The 25,354-nt window shown below is 44.3% G+C and overlaps 1 protein-coding gene across 11 annotated transcripts in view; it reads left to right on the top strand.

The window, feature by feature from the left end:
- arfip1 (ADP-ribosylation factor interacting protein 1 (arfaptin 1)) overlaps positions 1–25,354 on the top strand; it is a 271,399-nt gene that overhangs the window by 142,752 nt on the left and 103,293 nt on the right. For 9 of the 11 annotated variants that reach the window (XR_011590530.1, XM_070871433.1, XM_070871435.1 and 6 more), the window contains one exon: positions 3,502–3,603. Coding sequence is in view for 10 of the 11 variants with exons in the window: in XM_070871433.1 (XP_070727534.1) it covers positions 3,502–3,603 (102 nt within the window). In the remaining variant the exon portion in view is untranslated. Of the gene's footprint in view, positions 1–1,043; positions 1,117–3,501; positions 3,604–25,354 lie in introns of those variants that run through there. The other 2 variants (XM_070871436.1, XM_070871428.1) reach the window with 2 other exon arrangements.

Raw genomic sequence — 25,354 nt, 5'->3', positions numbered from 1 at the left:
CACGAGTGCTACAGTTATAGTGTAATTGCAGCCTTGGATGGTGTCATTGTCTGAAATGGTAGACTTATTGGGCTCAATTTTCCCCAGGAGTTGCTCCATTTTTTTTTTGGAGTAGGCTGTTTTTTCTGGCCTAACTTAAAAATCACCAGTTTCCCCAATCAATTTGCATCAGCATAACTCACTTAGTTACGTTTTCTTTAGGTTAGTTTTTTTTCTCAAAAGGGGGCGCTACCAGCCACCTATGCCAGTTTTGGCCATTTAGACAACTTTGACCAGCTAATAGTTACCCCATTTCTACTTAGGTCAGCGTATGTGGCCACTTGAGAAAACCCTTGTGGAGAGTTAAAGAATTTGGCGCGGATAAGTGCATTGGAGACCATTCGCCTGGGATAGGGGCGAGAAGTGGAGAGAACCTGAACCAACCAAGCCTTGGGGAACAGACTTGCAAAACCATCCTTCCTTCGCACAATTAAAATAAGAAATAAAAAATTAAAGTCCTACCTTCAGCATCAAACTGCAATTTACCTTTCTGCACTCGGCCCAGGACTCTCAGAACACATGCAGGAGAACTCCTAGAACTCACCGGCCGGCAGGAGAACTCGGAGATCACACTGGGAGGCCAATCGGCCAGGGCTAGGGGCGGGAGAACTCACTGGCAGGCAGGAGAACTCGGAGATCGCATTTGACATTATACAGTCCTTCATTCTCATAAACATGGCAAAGAATATTGCAAGATGTTTTAAGACACAAACTGTGGTATTTCTCTTTTGACATTGATGAACTTTAGCCTTAAGTAACAAACATTTCAATTGAAACTTCAAGAAAAAGACTTTTCTAAAGAGCTGTAAGGCAAGAGTTACCTTGGAGCTGCTCCCGCTTCGCACCTGTAACTTCACACAGTGCAATGGAAACCCCGTTTACAATAGCATCAACTTGCAAATGGCCGATTGCCAACTTGTAGTGCTACTGCACATGCGCGGCCATCACTATTCTCCACTGCGTATGTGTAGACGTCCCGGCACATTTTCTAGCTGCAGTGAAGAGGCCAGACAACGGCCAAAGTTGGAACATTTTTTTCCGGAGCATCTCTGGAAGTACTTAAGCGGCACAACTCGGGTAAGTATGCTAAAAAAAACGGGCTCGGCCAAAATTGAGCCCATTGAGCAGTTTGTAAATATTTCTGTGGAAGCAGTCCCAGTAATCCACAATTAGCTCAATAAGAAGCTTGCTTGAGCAGTATGGAAGGTTTCCTTTCTTCAACAGATGGCCTGGACAACTTTGGTGCAACTTCTCATTTAAGAGTTCAGATTGCAGATGTGGACCATGACTGGAAATCTAGCTCAGACTATCATTGAGAATCTAATGAACGAGCATCAGTTGCCTAACTGTCCACACCTATTGTTTTTTGTCGCTTTTATTTATTTAAGTGTAATAATAGAAAATGTAGTAATAGTTGGAAGTACTCGAACCATTTACCTGAAATTGAACATTGTCAATGATTATTTGAATTCTGTATTCAGAAAAGTATGGTAGGAAGTTTAATATTTTCTAAGAATAAAGGATTACTTTAATTGTATCCAACATTGTAATGTTTTTCTGAGGAAAACAGTTAAATTATCTAATCACTCGTTTGAGTGCAAAAAGCTAGAAATGATTGTTATAAAAACAGAAAATGCTGGAAATCTCAGCGGGTCAGGCAGCATCTGTGGAGAGAAAAACAGAGTTAACGTTTCAGGTCGATGACCCTTCGTTAGAACTGGCAGATGGTCAAAAAGAACAGATTCTTAAGGAGCACTGAAAGGGGGAGGGGAAGAAAGAACCAAAGGGAAGGTCTGTGATAGGGTGGAAGGCAGGAGAGATTAGAGAGACAAAAGGGATGATGGGCCGAATTGAAATGCTAATGGCAGAAGTTAGAAAAAGGTTAGTTTAGATAGGGTGTGAATGGCGTAATAATGATCTGCTGCCATTGGAGACACAGGAAAACAAGATTGGGGGGGGTGGGATGGGAGTCAAAAAAGATGATTGGTTAAAATGACAATTGTAGAAGGATATGGACTCAACATTTCTGATTCTACTGCTGTAAATCTGCAAGAATAACTTACACAGCTTGTCTTGTCATATTCTGGACCCCACATAGAAAATAGGTGCAGGAGTAGGCCATTCGGCCCTTCGAGCCTGCACCACCATTCAATAAGATCACGGCTGATCATTCCCTCGATACCCCTTTCCTGCTTTCTCTCCATACCCCTTGATCCCTTTAGCCGTAAGGGCCATATCTAACTCCCTCTTGAATATATCCAATGAACTGGCATCAACAACTCTCTGCGGCAGCGAATTCCACTCTCTGAGTGAAGAAGTTTCTCCTCATCTCAGTCCTAAATGGCCTACCCCTTATCCTAAGACTGTGTCCCCTGGTTCTGGACTTCCCCAACATCGGGAACAATCTACCCGCATCTAACCTGTCCTGTCCCGTCACAATCTTGTATGTTTCTATGAGATCCCCTCTCATCCTTCTAAACTCCAGTGTATAAAGGCCCAGTTGATCCAGTCTCTCCTCATATGTCAGTCCGGGAATCAGTTTGGTGAACCTTCGCTGCACTCCCTCAATAGCAAGAACATCCTTCCTCAGATTAGGAGACCAAAATTTAACACAATATTCCAGGTGAGGCCTCACCAAGGCCCTGTACAACTGCAGTAAGACCTCCCTGCTCCTATACTCAAATCCCCTAGCTATGAAGGCCAACAACATACCATTTGCCGGCTTTACCGTCTGCTGCACCTATATGCCAACTTTCAATGACTGATGAGCCATGACACCTCGGTCGCGTTGCACCTCCCCTTTTCCTAATCTGCCACCATTCAGATAATCTGTCTTCGCGTTTTTGCCCCCAAAGTAGATAACCTCACATTTATCCACATTATACTGCATCTGCCATGCATTTGCCCACTCACCTAACCTGTCCATGTCACCCTGCAGCCTTTTAGCATCCCCCTCACAACTCACACCGCCACCCAGTTTAGTGTCATCTGCAAACTTGGAGATATTATTCTCAATTCCTTCATCCAAATCATTGATGTATATTGTAAAGAGCTGGGGTCCCAGCACTGAGCCCTGCGGCACTCCACTAGTCACTGCCTGCCATTCCGAAAAGGACCCGTTTATCCCGACTCTCTGCTTCCTGTCTGCCAACCAGTTCTCTATCCACATCAGTATATTACCCCCAATACCATGTGCTTTGATTTTGCACACCAATCTCTTGTGTGGGACCTTGTCAAAAGCCTTTTGAAAGTCCAAATACACCACATCCACTGGTTCTCCCTTGTCCACTCTACTAGTTTAGGACATAATACTAGCACTGTTAAGGTTTTGACAGCAATGCATTATTTTTGTTGACTGGTGTACTTGCAGTATCAACCATTGAGACCATAAAAATAATTTGATGATAGCATTGTCTAAATGTGAACAAGAACGTTAATCCGTTTTTCTTTTACTTTTTAAAGGAATCTGAAATGGCAGAAGCATCTGCTAGAGATTCTGCAGCTGAAATTCCTGTCACCAGTAATGGAGAAGTAAGTGATTCACAAGAGGAGCAGTTTAAGTGGGTATGGATGCAACATTTTTTTTTGTACTTGTTATTTCAGCATGGTCATAACTTTAGCTGCATTCTAATCCAGTATTATGTCCTGTAATAGGTTTGGGTTCTGACAGAAATCCTTTCATGTGCATTCCTGTGGGCATGATAAGCCTGTCAGGTTTTTGGCTCCTGCTGAATAATGGTGCTTCCCACTAGCATGGGTTAACAATCTTGACTCAGAAACTGGAAGAGTGTAAAATAGTGCATTCCCTGCATCTCTTAATGAAGAATTAATGGTCATGTTGTGGCTGGTAAATTTCTTGCGTGGTGAGTTCCAAATGTACTTATTATGCTCTGCTACTCCCACCAGATATCCCAGACAAAAATAATTTATAAGGCCAAAAATTTGTGCTTGCTGAACCTAAATATACAGGCAATCATTTTGATTAATACAGGAAGGATGAAAGAAGGCTGGATGTATATCTTATTGGCCTCAGAGGTAATGTGGGTATTAGTGTATTCCCTTCCAGTATACTGCAAGTAATCATGGAAAACAAAATGCTGCTTAGTACGAATTTGATAATTAAGCACTATAAAAAGGACTTTTCAGAATTACATCAGTGAAATAAGTGTGTAGAACAATCATTTGCAATACAAGGGACAGCAATAACCGAAATTAATGGGAATGTATGAAGCATAACTGACGGCGCAAATATTTGTTGAGTGCCTCGTGTTTTCCGAGTAAGTCTGCCACTGAAACCCTCATCCCGACTGGACTGTTCCAATGCTTTCCTGGCTGACCTCACTATCCTCCATCTTTTTGTAAACTTCAGCTCATCCAGAACTCTGATGCCCACATCTTATTATGCAGCAAGTCCCGCTCCCAAGAGCTTGAAAATAGATGATTCACTCAGTGCAAATAGTCTAAAAACCAGGAACAGAATTGGATTATATCTTTAATGAAGTCAGAGAACATCACACCAGAGGCAGAGGGAAGTGCAACTACAGATTGGCTTGTGAAAGGTGCTATCAGCCTGTGGGGCAATTTATTATCCAGCAGGAAATGTAATATCGCAAAGCATGAGGAATGGGGGGCTTAAAATGGAGTTGCTATGGAAATAGTGTCTAATCGAATAAAGTCAATAGCTACACAGAAATAGTTGGAAGAATGATAGATGTGCACTATACTGTTCAGTGCCCTTCCCCTCTTCACAGTGTTAATAATGTACTGACTATAATTTATATGTCCACGACTTTGACTAATCCTTTGGAATTTAGTAATTGCAACGCTCTTAACTTTATGTAATTCATTTTCATTACAATTTTCAAAAAAGTGTCTGTAGCACTCGATATCTACAGTACCTTAATCTAAATAATTAATGGAAAGCTTGACCAGTACAGAATAAGGTTAGTTGGTGCTGATTCAGCAAATTAAAGATACTGTCTTTAATATCCAAAGTATGTAGTAACATATTGATTAAACATCGAATAGTAGATGATGGGGAAGGCATTTCTGTGATTGTAATTTATTGAAGGGGTTTGAATAATGTTTTAAATTGCTTGGTATCCTAGGATCAGATTATAGCCTGTAATTCACTCCCTGGTGTAAATTGTTTTCTTTGATAAAATATAGTGGAAATAAAATTATAATTGCAATGTTCACTGTTATGAAAATCTGTACTAGACAGGAAGGAGTTATACAGTTGGGATGGGCTGCACCTGAATGGGCTGGGACCAAGGCCCCAGCTGAGAGGATAACTAGGGCAGTAAATAAGACTTTCTAATAATGTGGGGGAGGGAACTGCTCGAAATTACAGAACTCTAATAATAAAAGAATCAAGAAAAGAGAGTAAAGGACAAACTCAAGGAAGAAATAAGGACAGTGCCAATGGTCAGAGATCAAAGTCGTAGAGCATAAAGGTAAAATAACTACTAAAAACAAAGAGAGAGGAATAATAAATAAAAACGATTTAAACTGCTGGGACAGCACTGTACGTAGTATTCAAAACAAAATGGATGAACTGGAGGTAATAATTTGTAGAGAGGATCCAGATATGGTGGACATGACTGAAACATGGCTATATAGAGACATGTTCGGTGACTAAATGTTGTAGGATATAACCCACTTAAGAAGGAAAGGGAAAGAAGGAGGGGAGGTGGAGTAGGTGTAGTAGTTGAAGATAACATAATGGCAGTAGAAAAAAGGATGTAACTAGCAGTAAAATAGATACTGAATCCATAAGGATTGAGTTAAAAGATCAGAAGGGATCCAGCATCCTAATAGGGGTATCCTATAGACCACCAAATAGTGGAAGGGAGTCGGAGGGAATAATATGTAGGCAAATCTATGAGGTGAGTAGCGGGCATAGAATAATAATCATGGGAGATTTCAACTACCCCCAAATAAACTGGCAGGAAGAAGTAGAGAAAAGAGAATCCAGTATTTCATAGTGTGTACAGGTCTCCTTATCTAACTCAGTACATAGAAGTCCAACAAGAAAATAAGCACTGCTGGATCTTGTAATGGGTAATGAACCAGAGCCGATAGGAAAAGCAAGAGTAGAAGAGCATCTTGTTAATAATGATCACAACTTGGTAAAGTTAAAGATTAGGATCCAGTGACATGGATGAATAAAGAGCTAAAGAGAAAATTGAATCAAAAGAAAAAGGAATACAAAAGTACTTGGATACTAAAAGAGAGGAGGTCAAAAGGAATACAAAAAACTTAGGAGATAGTTTTTTTTTTTAATTATGAAAGCAAAAAGAAATTACGAAACCAAATTATCAAGGAATTAAAAAAAAAATGATAATGTTCCATAAACATAAATAATGAAAGGAAAATTCAATTAGGAATAAGGCCACTAAAGTATGAGAACGGTAAACTCTCAGGTAATGAGAGAAGAATAGCAGCTGTATTGAATAACTACTTTGCCTCAGTAGTTACTGAAGAAGCTAACGAAATGGACACTTCACTAGAGGATGAGCTTAAAAAGATTATCAATACAGTTGGGATAGAAGGAGAAAATAATTGACGAACTAGCAAAACTCGAAGACAATTAAACTCCAGGTTTGGATGGTTTGCAGCTGAAGTTCCTATATACAAAAAGGGAGATAGAACAAAACTTGGAAACTATAGACCAATCAACTTAACGTCAGTGTTAGAAAAGATACTGGAATCTATACCAAAACAAGTGATAGAAGAGCACCTAGAGACAGAAAATATAATAAAACAAAAATAGTCAGCATGGGTTCCGAAAGGTCTCGGTCATGCTTGATTTTTGAAGAGTTAGCAGAAAGAGTAGGCAAGGCTAATGCAGTAGATGTCATATACTTGGATTTTCAAAAGGCCTTCGATAAGGTACTATGTGGTAGGCTCATAACAAAGGTTAGGGCATATGGGGCCCAAGTTTCGGCCTCAGTTGCTCCTGATTTTTTGGAGCAACTGGTGTAGAACGGAGTATCTTAGAAATTCAAATTCTCGGTATTTAGTTTGCTCCAGTTCTAGTCAGTTAGAACAGTTTCACTTTGGAACAGAATTTTTTTTTCAAAAGGGGACGTGTCCGGCCACTTACGCCTGTTTTCAAAGTTTCGGCAGTGAAAACTTACTCCAAACTAACTTAGAATGGAGTAAGTGAAGATTTTTGTATGCTCGAAAAAACCTTGTCTACACTTTAGAAAATCAGGCGTAGATTACAAATTAGGCAAAGGGAATGAGGGGGGGGCGGAAGGGAAGTCATTAAATTCTACAATGAATCCTTAGTTATACTTATACAAATATTATACAAATAAATCCAACCTGAATAAAAATTTATAAGCAAAGAAAAGATTAAATAAACCATGTTTCAACCTGTGTGAAACATCAGCAGCCTTCGAGCTGCTGTGCTTGAGGCAGGCCTTTCATGTTGGAGACAGACAGGGGTGTGGCGTCAGTGTCTCGACAGCAGCCCCAACAGCGGCAGCAAGCAGCCTTCGAGCTGAGCTGTTGTGCTGCAGGCAGGCCTTCGTTCTGTTAGTGGCTGGCCGGCAGCGGAAGGATCAACACCGGAGGCACGCAGCTTTTCAAGGGGGTTGAGGCCATACGGCCATGGGATAGGAGCGGCGTTAGTGGCTGGCCGGCAGCCGAAGGATCAACACCAGACGCACGCAGCTTTTCAAGGGGGTTGAGGCCAGTCGGCCACACTTAAGGGGCGGCGTCAGTGGCTCGGCGGCAGCCGAGTCTTTTTAAAAATGGCCGAGTTCCAATGTTTGTTTGACACTGCGCGTGCGCGCACGCTCCAACGCGCACGCGCAGGGTTGCCGGCACCATGTTGGCTCATTTAAATTGGACCCGTCCCCCATAGTTAAAAGTTCTGCATTGCCAGAAAAATTGGCATTGATTTAGATTACCCAAACTTCTGAGATTGCTCCAAATACTACAACAACTTGTATTTATATAGTGTCTTCATTGTAGTAAGACGCCCCAAGGCGATTCACAGGAGTGTTATAAAACACAAATTTGACACCGAGCCACAAAAGGAGAAATTGGAGCAGATGAGGTCAAAGAGGTAGATTTTAAGGAGAAAAGAGAGGCAGAGAGGTTTAGGCAGGGAATTCCAGAGTTTACGGCCTTAGCAACTGAAGGCACGGCCACCAATAGTTGAGAATAGTAGAGGGCAGAATTAGAGGTACGCCGCTATCTCAGCGAGGTGGGTGGGGGTTGTTGTGGGGCTGCAGAAGAAATAGGGAGGGGTGAGGTCGTGGAGAGACTTGGAAACAAGGATGAAAATTTTGAAATCGAGGCGTTGCTTAACCGGGAGCCAATGTAGGTCAGCGAGCAGAGGGGTGATGGGTGAGCAGGACTTGATGCGAGTTAGGACACAGGCAGGCAAGTTTTGGATGATCTCCAGTTTACGTAGAGTAGAGGCCAGCCAAGAGTACATTGGAATAGTCAAGTCTAGAAGTAACAAAGGCATGGATGAGGGTTTTAGCAGCAGATGAGTTGAAGCAGGGGCGGAGAAGGGCGATGTTACGGAAGTGGAAATAGATGGTCTTAGTTATGCTATGCATTTGTGGTCGGTAGCTCATTTCAGGGTTATATATGACACCAAGTTTGCACACAGTGTGATTCAGCCTCAGACAGATGGAGAGGGATGGAGTCGATGGCTAGGGAACAGATGGCGGGGTCCAAAAACAATGGCTTCAGTCTTCCCAGTATTTAATTGGAGAACATTTCTGCTCATGCCGTTCTGGATGTCGGCAGTCTGAAAATTTCGAGATCGTGGAGGGGTCGAGAGAAGTGGTGGTGAAGTAGAGCTGGGTGTCGTCAGTGTACACGTGAAAACTGACGCTGTGTTTTCGGATGATGTCGGCAAGAGGCAGCATGTAGATGAGAAATAGAAGGGGCCAAGGATAGATCCTTGGGGTCACCAGAAGTAACGATGCGGGAGTGGGAAAAGAAGCCATTGCAGTTAATTCTCTGGCTGGGATTCGATAGATAAGAATGGAATCAGTTGAGTGCAATCCCACCCATCTGGACGATGGTGGAGAGGCGTTGGAGAAGGATGAAGTGGTCAACCGTGTCAAAGGCTGCAGACAAGTAGAGAACGACAAGGAAGGATAGTTTACCTTTGTCACAGTCACAGAGGATGTCATTTGTGACTTTGATGACAGCCATTTCAGTACTGTGGTGGGGCAGAAACCTGATTGGTGGGATTCAAACATGGAGTTGCGGGAAAGATGGGCATGGATTTGGGAGGTGACAACACACTCGGGGACTTTGGAGATCGGGTAGTAGTTTGCAAGGACGGAGGGGTCAAGGGTTGTTTCTTTTGAGGAGAGGGGTGAACATGGCAGATTTGAAGGAGAGGGGGACAGTACCTGAAGAGAGAACCGTTAACAATGTCAGCTAAATGGGAGCCAGAACAGGAAGTTGGGTGGTAAGCAGTTTGGTGGGAATAGGGTCAAAGGAGCAGGAAGTGGGTCTCATGTTCAAGATGAGCGCGGAGAAGTCATGGGAGAACTGGCGAAAGATGTGAGTTTATGGTGAGGGCAGGGGAAGACCTTCGAGCAAGTTTGGCCCGGTGGGCTAGAGGAAGGAAAGGAAGTGGCAAGAGGCAGCTGATTGGTCTCAATCTTGGAGACAAAAGTCCATGAGTTCCTCGCACATGTTGGAGGTGAGGGTGGAGACAGGGGAGAGGGATTTAAGTCGACGTTGAGCAGAGAGAATAGAACCTGGGGGTTCCTTTGCATTCTCGAATGATTCTGGAATGGTGAACAGTTTTGACAGACAAGAGCAGGACCTGATAATGCTTTATCTGGTCCAGCCACATCTGGCAGTGAATGGCTAAACCAGTTGTCTGCCATATCCGTTCCAGTCTGCGTCCCTTGGACTTAAGTTAGCAAAGATGAGGGTCGTACCGGGGGACCGGCCAAGGTGAAAGTGAATAATTGCTTCAATAGGGACTGGGGCATTAAAGGTGGTGGTGATGGTGTAGTTGAGCAGATCGGTAGCTGCAGAAATGTCATTGTGAACAGAAGGCCAAAGGCTGGACACTTGGGATTTCATAAGTGCAGTTGCAAGAGAGATTTTTCCGGGGCGGACACAGAAGGAAGTAGGGTTGGGGGTGGGAGGGCACGGAAAGGGGATGTGGATGGAGAGCAATACGAGGAAGTGATCAGAGATGGCCTTATCTGCGATTGACACGATAGGAATAGCGAGGCCATGAGAGATGGCAAGGTCGAGGGGGTGGCCCTGAATATGGTTTGGAATGTTTACATGACAGGAGAGATTAAGGGAGAATAGGAAAGCAGTGAACTCAGAGGAGAGAGAGCATGATGAATTGAGATGGAGGTTGAAATCATCGAGGATGAGAAGTCGCTCGGTGCAGAGGTTGAGTGAGGAAAGCAGTGAAGCTATCTCTGTGATAACATTTTTATGGCACTTGGGTGGGCGGTAGAGAACGAGAATTTGAAATGAGAGATGAGATGCTCAAAGGAGGAGAAAGTGCCACAGGAGTAGGAGGGCAGACCAAGGTGTGATTTTATATTGAGAGCCACACCACTCCATGGCTGTCGGGGCGGGGCAAGTGGTGGTAGGTATAGCCAGGCGGGGAAGTTTCATTTCAGGGTGCGGTGTCTTCATCCCTCTGCCAAGTTTCCATGATGTCGATGCAATCATACACAATAAGCTCATGGACGGCAAGGGCCTTGTTCACAAGTGAACGGACATTCTAGAGAGCGAAGTGGAGAGAATCGGTGATGGCTGACCCACTGCCAGCATTCACAGGGTCAGCGTGGAAGGGCTAATTTGGATGGGGGAGGAGATTGGTAAGATTAGTCCCCAGCAGGGGGCGCTGTGCGGGATGTTCGGCAAAAGAGTTGGATGGGACAGTTGGGGTAGCTGCTCGTGAGGAGGCAGCGACGAGTGCCATGGTGGGCCTTTCGGAGGATGCCAATAGAGACACGGGGAAGCTGTCGGCTTATCTAAAAGGGAGTCGAGCCTGGGATGGCATGAGAGTCGGAAGGTCGAAAAGTAATGAAGGATTGGGGGTAGGGATTTGGAAGAGCAAAGTATCCAAGAGAGGAGAGATGAAAGGAGGCATGATGTCAGGAGAGAGCGGTCAGAGAGCGAAATGGAAAAGGGGGAGAAAAAAGTGGAAATAGAAGTGAATGGCACGGGTCCGGATCGGCAGCCAAAATGTTCACGTGAATGGACATGGAAAATCTCAGGTTACATAGGCCTGGTTATGTAGCAATTAATGGGATACTTATTTCCTGGTGGTAGCAGGGAATAGGTTGGAGACAATCGTAGGGAGATCAGAGGTCCCGTGGAGGGAAAAAGTTGACGTAGGTAGGATGCAGTCGGCATGGAGTATCGATGATCTGTTGTCCAGCAGGTGTAATGCCTGCTTTTACCACCGTAAGAGTTTTTAAAAACGGACATAGAAACATAGAAACATAGAAAATAGGTGCAGGAGTAGGTCATTCGGCCCTTCGAGCCTGCACCGCCATTCAATATGATCATGGCTGAACATGCAACCTCAGTACCCCATTCCTGCTTTCTCGCCATACCCCTTGATCCCCTGATGTGTGGCACAATATCAGTTTGTGGCATGAATCGGACTGTGATATAGTGAGCATTCCGCTAGAAACAGATAAGTAAAGAACATGAGACACCAGACCCATGAACACAGCATAAATTTATCTGCACTGCTGGGGAGTCAGCATCACATCAGCCTTAAGAACATAAGAAATAGGAGAACATAAGAACATAAGAAATAGGAACAAGAGAAGGCCATACGACCCCTCGAGTCTACTCCGTCATTTAATACGATCATGGACTCTGGTCCACTTCCCTGCCCGCTCTCCATAACCCCTTGTTCCCTTATCGTTTAAGAAACTGTCTCTTTCTGTCTTAAATTTATTTAATGTCCCAGCTTCCACAGCTCTCTGAGGCAGCGAATTCCACAAATCCACAATATCAGCAGAAACATCCTCTCTGCATCCACCTTGTCAAGCCCACTCATAATCTTATACGTTTCGATGAGATCACCTCTCATTCATCTGAATTCCAATGAGTAGAGGCTCACCTTACTCAACCTTTCCTCATAAGTTAAGCCCTTCATCCTTGGAATCAACCTAGTGAACCGTTTCTGAACTGCCTCCAAAGCAAGTATATCTTTTCGTAAAAATGGAAACCAAAACTGCACACAGTATTCCAGGTGTGGCCTCGCCAATACCCTGTATAACTGTAGCAAGACTTCCCTGCGTTTATACTAAATCTCCTTTGCAATAAAGGCTAAGATTTCATTGTCCTTCCTGATCACTTGCTGTACCTGCATACTAACCTTTTGTGTTTCATGCACAAGTACCCCCAGGTCCCGCTGTACTGCAGCACTTTGCAATCTTTCTCCGTTTAAATAATAACTTGCTCTTTGATTTTTTTTCTGCCAAAGTGTAAGACCTCACACTTTCCAATGTTATACTCTATTTGCCAAATTTTTGCCCACTCACTTAGCCTGTCTATGTCCTTTTGCATATTTTGTGTGTCCTCCACGCACATTGCTTTTCCTCCCATCTTTGTTTCGTCGACAAACTTGGCTACGTTACACTCAGTCCCTTCCTCCAAGTCGTTAATATATATTATAAATAGTTGGGGCCCCAGCACTGATCCCTGCGGCACTCCGCTGGCTACTGATTGCAATATCGAGAATGAACCATTTATCCCGACTCTCTGTTTTCTGTTCGTTGGCCAATCCTCTATCCATGCTAATATATTACCCCCAACCCCGTGAACTTTTATCTTGTGCAGTAACCTTTTATGTGACACCTTGTCAAATGCCTTCTGGAAGTCCAAATACACTACATCCACTGGTTCCCCTTTATCCACCCTGTTCGTTACATCCTCAAAGAATTCTAGCAAATTTGTCAAACATGACTTCTCCTTCATAAATCCATACTGACTCTGCCTGACCAAATTTTGCTTTTCCAAATGTCCTGCTACTGCTTCTTTAATAATGGACTCTAACATCTTCCCAACCACAGATGTTAGGCTAACTGGTCTATAGTTTACTGCTTTTTGTCTGTCTCCTTTTTTAAATAGAAGTGTTATATTTGCAGTTTTCCAGTCTGCTGGGACCTCATCAGAATCTAGGGAACTTTGGTAAATTACAACCAATGCATCCACCTATACCTGCCGCTACTTCTCTTAAGACTCCAGGATGCAAGCCATCAGTTCCAGGGGATTTAATCCCATTATCTTACTGAGTACCACCTCCTTAGTGATTGTGATTGTGTTAAGTTCCTCCCCCTCTCTAGCCCCTTGACTATCCACTGCAACAGGTTAAGAAAAACTAATGGTCCGTCTGATTTTAAACATACTTTATATTCTGTTAATGGTTTTTAGTGTTAACAACACACAGGGCAATTTATCAGAAATTGCATTTATTTCATTTTGAGCCGATATTTCCTCCTTGTCCATCTTACAATTAAGTTTTTGTTCATAAATCATGGGTAAAACAGATAATGTGCTGAATTTCTACATCAGAGATGTAAACCGGAGAAGATACTGTGGTTAATTCTCTCAAATAAATTAATCACTCCATGTCACTGAGGCGCTGCAATTGAGTGAATTGATGATTGCAGGCTTGATCTGTTTGAACTGCTGGATTCCTGGGACCACCTCTGCTCCCACACTACAGCACTTTCAGCCTTTCATCAATTGTTTTGTTCTTATACATTAGAGTGTTAAGTCTCAGGGTAGAGAACGAGCAATTAGCACTGGGCTGTAAAGCATTTGTTGAAGGAAATCAGGTTGACTTGAAGCCAGTCAGTCTGTCAAACCTTAAAATGCAAGTCTATTGCAGTGTGGGAAAAGTCACATTTTGTATCTCTGAGAGTAGCAGGCAACTGTGTATTCTTCATGTTGAAAGGTCGACAGGAAGGCAGTTAAGATATTGTGTATCGGGATTATCAGAATTTAAAATGAGGAAGCGGTAGTCATCCAGGCATAGATGGCAACTTCATAATGAGAGCTTAACAAGTTGTACAATACACAATTTCCCCTCTCCAGGAAATCTTACAGGATTGGTTATAGGTTGGACTTATTTGTAAAATAAAACATTTAAAATATGTGGGAAAATGAAAGTTTGCGTCTTTCCTCTGTCTGATCTCTGTGGAATTATTGTAATTTAATTCATCCCAAATTCTGCTGCCAGTTTACTACCTTGCATAAAGTCCTACTCAGCCATCACCCATGTCCTTGCTGACCCACATTGGCTCCTAATCCTGAGTACCTCAAATTTGTAATTCTTATCTTTGTGTTTAAATCTCTCAAGGCTCTTGCCCCTCCCTACCTCTATAATCTTATCCAGAACTATATCCCCACCCTCCCAAATTCCGTCCCTCTGACTATGCCCTTTGATTCATTGAATTCTTTGAAGAGGTAACAGAAAGAGTAGACAAAGGTGATGAATGTGAATTTTCAAAAAACCTTCGATAAGGTACCGCATAGTAGAGTCATGACTTGTAATTTACCTAAATTCCCTGGATTCTGGGGAGGCTCAAGCAAATTGGAAAACTACAAATGTAACACCCCTATTTAAAAAAGGAGACGGACAAAAAGCAGCAAACTATAGACCAGTTAGCCAAACATCTTTGGTTAGGAAGATGTTGGAGTCCATTATTAAAGAAGCAGTAGCAGGACATTTGGAGAAGCAAAATTTGGTCAGACAGAGTCAGCATGGATTTATGAAGGAGAAGTCATGTTTGACAAATTTGCTAGAATTCTTTGAGGATGTAACGAACAGGGTGGATAAAGCGGAACCAGTGGATGTGGTATATTTGGACTTCCAGAAGGCATTTGACAAGGTGCCACATAAAAGGGTACGGCACAAGTTAAAGGTTCACGGGGTTGGGGTAATATATGAGCATGGATAGAGGATTGGCTAAAGAATAGAAAACAAAGAGTCAGGATAAATGGTTCATTCCCGGGTTGGCAATCAGTAACCAGAGGGGTGCCGCAGGGATCAGTGCTGGGACCCCAACTATTTACAATCTATATCAATGACTTGGAGGAAGGGACTGAGTGTAACGTAGCCACGATTGCTGATGATACAAAGATGGGAAGAAAAACTATGTGTGAGGAGGACACAACAAATCTGCAAAAGGACATAGAGAGGCTAAGTGAGTGGGCAAAAATTTGGCAGATGAAGTATTAACGTTGGAAAGTGTGAGGTCATGCACTTCGGCAGAAAATAAATCAAAGAGCAAGTTATTATTTAAATAGAGAAAGATTACAAAGTGCTGCAGTACAGCGGGACCTGGGGGTACCTGTGCATGAAACACAAAAGGTTAGTATGCAGGTACAGCAAGTGATCAGGAAGGCCAATGGAATCTTGGCCTTTATTGCAAAGGGGATGGAGTATGAAAGCAGGGAAGTCTTGCTACAGTTATACAGGGTATTAGTGAGGCCACACCTGGAATACTGCATGCAGTTTTGGTTTCCATATTTACGAAACGATATACTTGCTTTGGAGGCAGTTCAGAGAAGGTTCACTAGGTTGATTCCAGCGATGAGGGGCTTGACTTATGAGGAAAGGTTGAGTAGGTTGGGCCTCTACTCATTCGAATTCAGAAGAATGAGAGGTGATCTTATCGAAGCGTATAAGATTATGAGAGGTCTTGACAAGGTGAATGCAGAGAGAATGTTTCTTCTGATAGGGGAGACGATCTTAGAATAAGGGGCCACCCATTTAAAACAGAGATGAGGAGAAATTTCTTCTGAGAGTTGTAAATCTGTGGAATTCGCTGCCTCAGAGAGATGTGAAAGCTGGGACATTGAATAAATTTAAGACAGAAATAGACAGTTTCTTAAGCGATAAGGGAATCGGGTTAGAAACACAGAAACATAGAAAATAGGTGCAGGAGTAGGCCATTCGGCCCTTTGAGCCTGCACCACCATTCAATAAGATCATGGCTGATCATTCATCTCAGTACCTCTTTTCTGCTTTCTCTCCATACCCCTTGATCCCTTTAGCCGTAATGGCCATATCTAACTTCCTCTTGAATATATCCAATGAACTGGCATCAACAACACTCTGCGGAAGGGAATTCCACAGGTTAACAACTCTGAGTGAAGAAGTTTCTCCTCATCTCAGTCCTAAATGGCTTACCCCTTATCCTTAGACTATGTCCCCTGATTCTGGACTTCCCCAACATCGGGAACATTCTTCCTGCATCTAACCTGTCCAGTCCCGTCAGAATTTTGTGTTTCTATGAGATCCCCTCATTCTTCTAAACTCCAGTGAATACAGGACCAGTCGATCCAGTCTCTCCTCATATGTCAGTCCTGCCATCCCAGGAATCAGTCTGGTGAACCTTCATTGCACTCCCTCAATAGCAAGAACGTCCTTTCTCTGATTAGGGGACCAAAACTGAACACAATATTCCAGGTGAGGCCTCATTAAAGCCCTGTATAACTGCAGTAAGACCTCCCTGCTCCTATACTCAAATCTCCTAGCTATGAAGGCCAACATACCATTTGCCGCCTTCACCACCTGCTGTACCTGCATGCCACCTTTCAATGACTGATGTACCATGACACCCAGGTCTTGTTGCACCTCCCCTTTTCCTGATCTGCCACCATTCAGATAATATTCTGCCTTTGTGTTTTTGCCACCAAAGTGGATAACCTCACATTTATCCACATTATACTGCATCTGCCACGTGTTTGCCCACTCACCTAACCTGTTCAAGTCACCCTGCAGCGTTTTACTGACTTCCTCACAGCTCACACCACCCCCCAGCTTAGTGTCATCTGCAAACTTGGAGATAGTACACTCAATTCCCTCATCCAAATCATTAATGTGTATTGTAAGTAGCTGGGGTCCCAGCACTGAGCCCTGCGGCACCCCACTAGTCACTGCCTCCCATTCTTAAAAGGGCCCGTTTATCCCGACTCTCTGCTTCCTGTCTGCCAACCAGTTCTCTATCCACGTCAGTACATTACCCCCAGTACCATGTGCTTTAATTTTGCACACCAATCTCTTGTGTGGGACCTTATCAAAAGCCTTTTGAAAGTCAAATACACCACATCCACTGGTTCTCCCTTGTCCACTCTACTAGTTACATCCTCAAAAAATTCTAGAAGATTTGTTGAGCAGGATTTCCCCTTCATAAATCCATGCTAACTTGGACCGATCCCGTCGCTGCTTTCCAAATGTGCTGCTATTTCATCTTTAATAATCGATTCTAACATTTTCCCCACTACTCATGTCAGTCTAACCGGTCCATAATTACCCGTTTTCTCTCTCCCTCCTTTCTTAAAAAGAGGTGTTATATTAGCTACCCTCCAGTCCATAGGAACCGATCCAGAGTCGATAGACTGTTGGAAAATGATCACCAATGCATCCACTATTTCTAGGGTTACTTCCTTAAGTACTCTGGGATGCAGACTATCAGGCCCCAGGGATTTATCGGCCTTTAATCCCATCAATTTCGCTAATACAATTTCCCGCCTAATAAGGATTTCCTTCAGTTCCTCCTTCTCACTAGACCCTCGGTCCCCTAATATTTCAGGAAGGTTATTTGTATCTTCCTTCGTGAAGACAGAACCAAAGTATTTGTTTGACTGGCCCGCCATTGCTTTGTTCCCCATTATAAATTCACTTGGATCTGACTGCATGGGACCTACGTTTGTTTTCAGTAATCTTTTTCTCTTCACATATCAAAAGAAGCTTTTGCAGTCAGTTTTTATGTTCCCAGCAAGCTTCCTCTCATACTCTATTTTCCCCCTCCTAATTAAACCCTTTGTCCTCCTCTGCTGTATTACAAAATTCTCCCAGTCCTCAGGTTTGCTGCTTTTTCTGACCAATTTATATGCTTCTTCCTTGGATTTAACACTATCCTTCATTTCCCTTGTTAGCCACGGTTGAGCCACCTTCCCCGTTTTATTTTTATTCCAGGCAGGGATGTACAATTGTTGAAGTTCATCCATGTGATCTTTAAATGTTTGCCATTGCCTATCCAGCGGCAACCCTTCTAAGTATCATTCGCCAGTCTATTCTAGCCAATTCACGTCTCATACCATCGAAGTTACCTTTCCTTAAATTCAGGACCCTAATCTGTGAATTATCTGTGTCACTCTCCATCTTAATAAAGAATTCTACTATATTATGGTCACTCTTCCCCAAGGGGCCTCGAACAACAAGATTGTTAATTAGTCCTTTCTCATTTCACATCACCCAGTCTAATATGGCCAGCCCTCTCGTTGGTTCCTCGACGTATTGGTCTAGAAAACCATCCCTAATGCACTCCAGGAAATCTTCCTCCACTGCATTGCTACCAGTTTGGTTAGCCCAATCAATATGTAGATTAAAGTTGCCCATGATAACTGCTGTACCTCTATTGCACACATCCGGGTTATGGAGAGCGGGCAGGGAAGTGGACCTGAGTCCATGATCGGATCAGCCATGATCATATTAAATGGCGGAGCTGGCTCGAGGGACTGTATGGCCTACTTCTGCTCCTATTTCTTATCTTCTTATGTACTGTGTACTGTGTGCTGCTGTTGATGAAGCGTAAAACTATTTGCCTTTTTAATCGCTTTTTCTACCTGAACATAATAGACTAATGAATAAGGTCAGAGAATTGGGAGTCGGGGAAGAGGGTGGGGGGAGGAGGGAGAGGGGAGGAGGAAGGAGGAGAGGGTAGAGGAGGATGGGGGGTGAGGGAGGGTAGAGGAGGGTTGAGAGGCTGAACGGGCCGGGTCGGGCTGCCGCCGACACTTCCAGAAAGTCGGCGCACCTTATGGAGATGCGCCGTTTTTCCAGAGGGTGGAAACTTGGGCCCTCAGACTGGCAAAGGGTGGGAAGAACTCTAACTGAAAGTTTATATCAATCAAGAAAGATTAAACCATAAATATAAGATAAATAAATCCAGTAAGGAATTCAGGAGAAAGCTCTTTACCCAGTGGTTAGAATGTAGAACTCACTACCACAAGGAGTAATTGAGGCGAACAGCATAGATGCATTTAAGGGGAAACTAGACAAACACATGAGGGATAAAGGAATAGAACATTATGCAGATTGGGTTCGATGAAGAAGGTTGGGAGGAGGCGAATCATGTGAAGCATAAACACCGACATAGACCTGTTGGGCCGAATGGCCTGTTTCTTTGCTGTACATTCTATGTAATTTCTTTACCCCTCCATTGGCAACAATGCATTTAGTCATCTGTACCCATGCTCTGGAATTCCCTTCCTAAACTCTTCCATTGTTTTCTTTTCCTCAAAGACTCTCCTTAAAACCCAACTCTTTGACCAAGCTGTTGGTTACCCCACACTTTTCATGTGTTTACTTATTTTTCCCTTTTCCTTCCCTGCTTTACACTGAGGGAGATCTGCAGTTTCAATCCACTATATTCCTTCCTCTCTCTCCAACCTACTCATTCTCCAATGATTGAGAACATGTGGTCTGTAGAAATAACAGATTTGTAAATTATTTTTCCTCCTTCATCTTTGCTCCTGCCTCCCTTGCGTTCCTATAAGCCCAGGTGCCCCAAGACCAATTGCAGCATCCCCACCACTGCCCTTGCTAATATGAATTTACTCAACATGGATGAGAGAATTTCCTGGTCTGTTGGGCTACCAGAGGACATTGTGCGTGTTGTGTCTTTAATACACTTATGAATGACACCACGAGGTCTAGTATTGTAGTTGAGCTGTTGTGACCTCAGTCCCATTTATTGTAACTCCAGAGTGAGGCACAAGCATGGTGGGCAGTCTTTTATATTGGGCCTTGCACACCTATGCAGGTGACCCTCAGGTCTCCCACTGCAGTGCCCTCTGGTGGCACACCTTATGTGACTATACAGTTAGTATACATGGTCTACATACATGACATCATTTGCTCTTTCTGGTTGACCATTGGATGGTCGCTTCTAGCTTGGGTGGGTTGGTAGTGAGATTTGTTGCCTGTGGAGGTCCCAGTGGTTTCTGATTGTGAGTCCATGATTACCCCATTCTCTTCTTCTCCCCCCCCCCCCCCCCCCCCCCACATACAGAGATCATGCTAATGGCCCGTTACATGCAAGTTGCATTCAAGTTCATCACATGGGTTTTACATTTACATCTTGGGAAATTTGTTTGGTGGATTACAGTTGCGTTTCTTCATGTGGTACATTACACTCACATGATCAGTGCAGGTATATCAGTACAGGAACACAAGGACAGTCTAGTTCCAGCACGGCCGGATGAGATCCGGGTCGTCTGGTGGTGGCGCAGCGCCCCATGCTAGTGGGTCTGTGGGTGAGGTGAGCTCATTTTGCTCGAGTTGCCGGAGCTCAGGGCTCTTGCCATTACTCCTCGTGTCGGGCAGGTCCAAAGGCAGCAGATGTATCTGTGACCGCCCTGTCCTTCTCGTTTCCACAGTGTCGCTGCTGTTTCCGGGGAAGCGGTTTGAGCGAGTGAGCGTTTCGTCTAAGCGGTGGTGGGGCTGCCTTGTCTTGTCTAGCAGTTTGCAGGGGACTGCTGACTCACTTTCCTTGAGCGCACGTTGTGAGCATTCTCTAGTTTGGGATCCTGGCTGGTCTGGGTCCCGTTCAGAGGAGCCGTTGCGGGTGACCCTTCGCTCTTGGGCATTGCCGTGGTGGCGAGTGGGTTTGTGGGCTGCGCCTTTTCCACCCGTGTGGTGGGCGACGGTAACCGACTGCGAGCATAGGCGCAGTTTACTGTTTCTGACCCGTGGCGGTTCATGCCATCAGGTGGCTGCAATGTTAAACCGATCTGAGGCAGGGTATCGCTCTCGGTGCCTCTGCTCTCCGGGGATCATTTACTCTGCGGCTTGTCTACTTCTGTCAGCTGTGGGGACATTTTATGATGCATCGTTCTGGTCCCGGGGACGCAGACTACAGCATTGGGTAGCCCGCTGGACCTGTATACAACCGTTAGGTGTTCACCCGCTACATTGGCTGATTGCAATTTGCACCCGACATCGCTCAACAACATTTTGCTCGTTACATTGCTAGACTTTTACATCGGTTACCAATTTCAAGCAGTTCTTTCAAAAATGGCGTGTTGCTGGCCTCCTTTAAAGTGACCTTACTACTTTTACCCCAATCGTCATCCTTGCATGGAACCACGTGTCGTTGCTGCATTAGTGCTGCACCTCGTGGTTTGGACACCATCTTAACCCTGTCCATAATGTCGACTGCTGCGATCTTCTTTTCCAGGGATTCTGCGACTGAAGCTGGGAAGGCGCCCTCTGATCCAATCTTCCTCCCCAGGAGTCCTGCCACTGAAACTGGGAAGGTGTGTTCGGGTCGTCTCTTCCAGATCATCGCCACGCAGTTGTGATGAGTGGTATGTGCTTCGGGGGCTGCGCGGATCTGCTCTCCGGTACCTGGTCCAACCGAAGGTGGGGGCTTGCTCTGCCTCTGAGCACGGGGGATGTCGATCGCTGGAAGGATGAAGTCTTCCCAGTTCCAATGAATCTTCCCCATCCATCTTCTTCCAGTAGCGTTGGTCCATCACCTGAAGCAATCCACAATGGTAAATTGTGCGCCCTGCCATCATGGGATTATATCCGCACTACCAACAACTGATATCAATTCCTTGGTGTAGGTGCGCAGGTTTGCCTGAACTGGGACCAGCTTGGGTCGTTCAGCTTGATCGTTCCACAGCGCCTCAAAGGCAGCTTGATCGTTCCATAGCGCCTCAAAGGCTTCCTGGCTCATTACTGACTGACTCGCCCCCATGTCCACGTCCATGAAGACTGGAACGCCATTTATCTCGACTTCCATTATCACTGGAGGACAATCTGTGGTGCAGGTATATATTCCATACACTTCGTCCTGGGACTGAGCTGCCTCTCTAGCCATCTCCTCGTAATCCGCGCAGGATTCAGCCATTTGCTGACGACTCTTCCACGTGGTGAGTCACAGCTCTTTTGCACATTCGCTGGAGGTGGCCCTTTGTGCTGCAGCCTTTACACACATAGTCTCTGAACCGACACTGATGAGCCCTGTGCTTACCTCTAAAATGCCAGCACTATGCTACTCGACTTACGTTTGCGCCCCTCGGCGGACTCTTGAGTTATAGGACTTGGGCCTGTATGCTCTGCCCTGGGCAGATTCATGTTCAACAGTTCTGCCTGTGAAAGGCGCCATTCTATTTACAGTACTTGCCGGATTTGAGTCCTGAGAGTGAGTCATCATCTGTTTGGAGCTGCAGCTTGAAGTCATGAACACCTGGCTGATGCTGATGGCCTTCTGCAGAGTGACTGTGGTTTTGGCAGACAGTAGCCTGTGAAGAAGGGCCTCATGACCAATGCCAATTACAAAGACGTCCCGCAACGCATTGGCGAGAGATACGCCAAATTCACAGCAGCGTACTTCGCGATTTCCTGGCCCTCGGGGTGGCGGTGTGTATAAAATCGATGCCTGGCCGTGAGGATGCTCTCCTTCGGTTTGAGTTGGTCCCGAAAATATTTTCTCTGGTGCAAGCAAGTCCCTGACGAGGTTGTAGACTGCGGGCCCACAACTGGTCAACAGGATAGCTCTGCGGTTATCTGCCAGCGGGGCCGGATCATTGCGTACCAGGTCGTTTATTATGAAATATTGGTCGAGCCGCTCCGTAAAGGCTTCCCAATCTTCACCCTCTCAGAACTTTTCTAATGCACCAATGTTAGTCATTTTTGTGTGAAAGTTCGTAATCGCATCGCCAGTTGTTATGTCTTTAATATTCTTATGAATGACTCCACGAGGTCTAGTATTGTACTTGAGCTGTTGTGAATTTAGTCCCATTTATTGTAACTCCAGAGTGAGGCACAAGCATGGTGGGCAGCCTTTTATAATGGGCCCTGCAAGTGACCCTCAGGTCTCCCATCGCAGTGCCCTCTGGTAGCACACCTTATGTGACTATACAGTTTAGTATACATGGTCTACATACATGACAGTGCGCTTACCAACTGAGCATTCAGAATAGATCCTGTTATCTGATTTAGACTATGGTTGGATTTTTAGTAACCAACAGCTAACAAGACAATTTTTTTATGCTGGACATCAAAATATATATAATGCAACATCCTGTATTTTTATTATTGAGAAACCAAAGCGAGGGGGCTCGGTCCATCAAGGTTGAAAACAGCAACTAAAGCCGAGTAAGGGTTTTAAAAATTTGCCGATCGTAGGAGGCAGGTACAAAAGACTGAGGGAGAGATGGAGCTCCAGTTCCAAAGAATGAGGCCAATTTCAACACAGCATGGATGTAAAGAGGTCATGAAAGGCTCTATATAAATGCAAGTCTTTCTTTGAAGGGGATCAAGATGTAGTAAGTGTGCTATTGCAGTACAAGAGGACTGGAGCTTGTGAGCAATGACAATATGTAATTTGAAGGAAATTGATACATCTCTAGTGGAGTTTTCAGCAAAGGAGTGAATGAGTTAGATGATGAGTGAAGGAGGTCATGGATACAAAAAAGGTTAGGTAGGGGAGGGAGGGACAGAGCACTTGGAACTCTGGTGTTAATGGTTCCTCTTCTGCTTTATCCATTAACTGTAGCATGGAGGGAGCAATTTAGTTGAGAACCCTCCATACCTTGGTGTTTTACCTAACAATTTTTTTTTCATTTTAATAAGATGTGTTCAGATGCATTAGCCTGTGATTATGCTTTTATTACTTTTTGTTTTTAATTTTAAGTTTTTGTGTTTTGGCTGATGGAGCTGTGGTCGATTTAAGCAATCTCCGTGATCAAATTGCTTCATTTAAACAGAAGTTTTATGATGATTTATTTCACTACATGTTACAGGGAGTATTGCAGTTTCTATTATAGAGTTATAATCTTGTGTGGGTATTTTTTTTTAATTGCTTACTGTGGAGCGAAAGGGGTTAGAACTGAAGGCTGCAATGAACCACTTGAACTTTGCCCTTACAATTTGACCAGAGCATCTCAACTTGATTATGTTCTAATTCCTTCCCATTGTTCAGCAGTTGTCATTCAATTGCATTTGTTCCATGTGTTCTTTATTCATGAGGCCACACAGAAGTGAAGTTGTATTGATTGTCATCATCATCATAGGCAGTCCCTCGGAATCGAGGAAGATTTGCTTCCACTCTTAGAATGAGTCCTTAGGTGGCTGAACATTCCAATACGAGAGCCACAGTCTCTGTCACAGGTAGGACAGATAGCCGTTGAGGGTAAGGGAGGGTGGGACAGGTTTGCCGCACGCTCTTTCTGCTGCCTGCGCTTGATTTTTGCATACTCTCGGCAATGAGATTCGAGGTGCTCAGCGCCCTCCCGGATGCACTTCCTCCACTTTATGGCGGTCTTTGACCAGGGACTCCCAGGTGTCGGTGGGGATGTTGCACTTTATCGGGGAGGCTTTGAGGGTGTCCTTGTAACGTTTTCTCTGCCCACCTTTTGGCCTGTATTAATTGTACAATGCAGGAAAATGCAGAGATGTCGAGATTAGACCTTGCTAAAAGTAAAATTAAGCTGATTTGATATTGTGCCAGGAGCAAGGTCCTAGAGGCGCTGGACCCTGACAGACAGGTTGTATGTAACTTGCCGAGATTCATTGAGGCTGGTGAGTTTAGCGCAATGTAAAAATAGCCTATGGTTAAAAGTTGACAAATTGCAAACAGAAGATCTGTGTTTTTCAAATGTTTAGATTGAAATGCAGACGCGTGTATGCATTTTCAATACTCCGCTCCAGCCCACATAAGCAACAACAACAGCAACTTGTATTTATATAGCACCTTTAACATAGTAAAACGTTCCAAGGCGCTTCACAGGAGTGTTATAAGACAAAAAAATTAATTTGACACCGAACCAGATAAAAAGAAATTACCGCAGATGACCAAAAGCTTGATCAAAGCAGTAGGTTTTCAGGAGTGTCTTGAAGGAGGAAAGGGAGCTCTGTCTTTGACGTGAGCGTCCTCGACTCCATCCCACAGCATGCTACCCGCCACCATCTCGGCACAACGCCTGCCTGGCATGAAATTGAAAAGGTCATCCGACATCTGAAAAACAACAAGGCCTCAGGAGCAGTTGGAATCCCTGCCGAAGTATGGCGGAGAAGTACTCTTGAAGCGAATCCGTGACCTCATCACTCTTATCTGAAAGGAGGAGAGCATGCCGGGGGATCTCAGAGCTGCCGTAATCGTGACCATTTTCAAGAAAGGTGACGACCAATTGCGGTAATTTCAGTGGAGTCTACCTGCTGTCTGCCACAGGGAACATTGTCTCAAGAATCTCCTCAATCATCTCCTCCCTGTGGCTGAAGAGCTCCTCCTAGTCACAATAC

The sequence above is a fragment of the Pristiophorus japonicus genome, chromosome 2, assembly GCF_044704955.1.
Source record: "Pristiophorus japonicus isolate sPriJap1 chromosome 2, sPriJap1.hap1, whole genome shotgun sequence".
In the NCBI taxonomy this organism is placed as follows: Eukaryota; Metazoa; Chordata; class Chondrichthyes; family Pristiophoridae; genus Pristiophorus; species Pristiophorus japonicus.
This window is presented reverse-complemented; position numbering and strand designations above follow the sequence as displayed.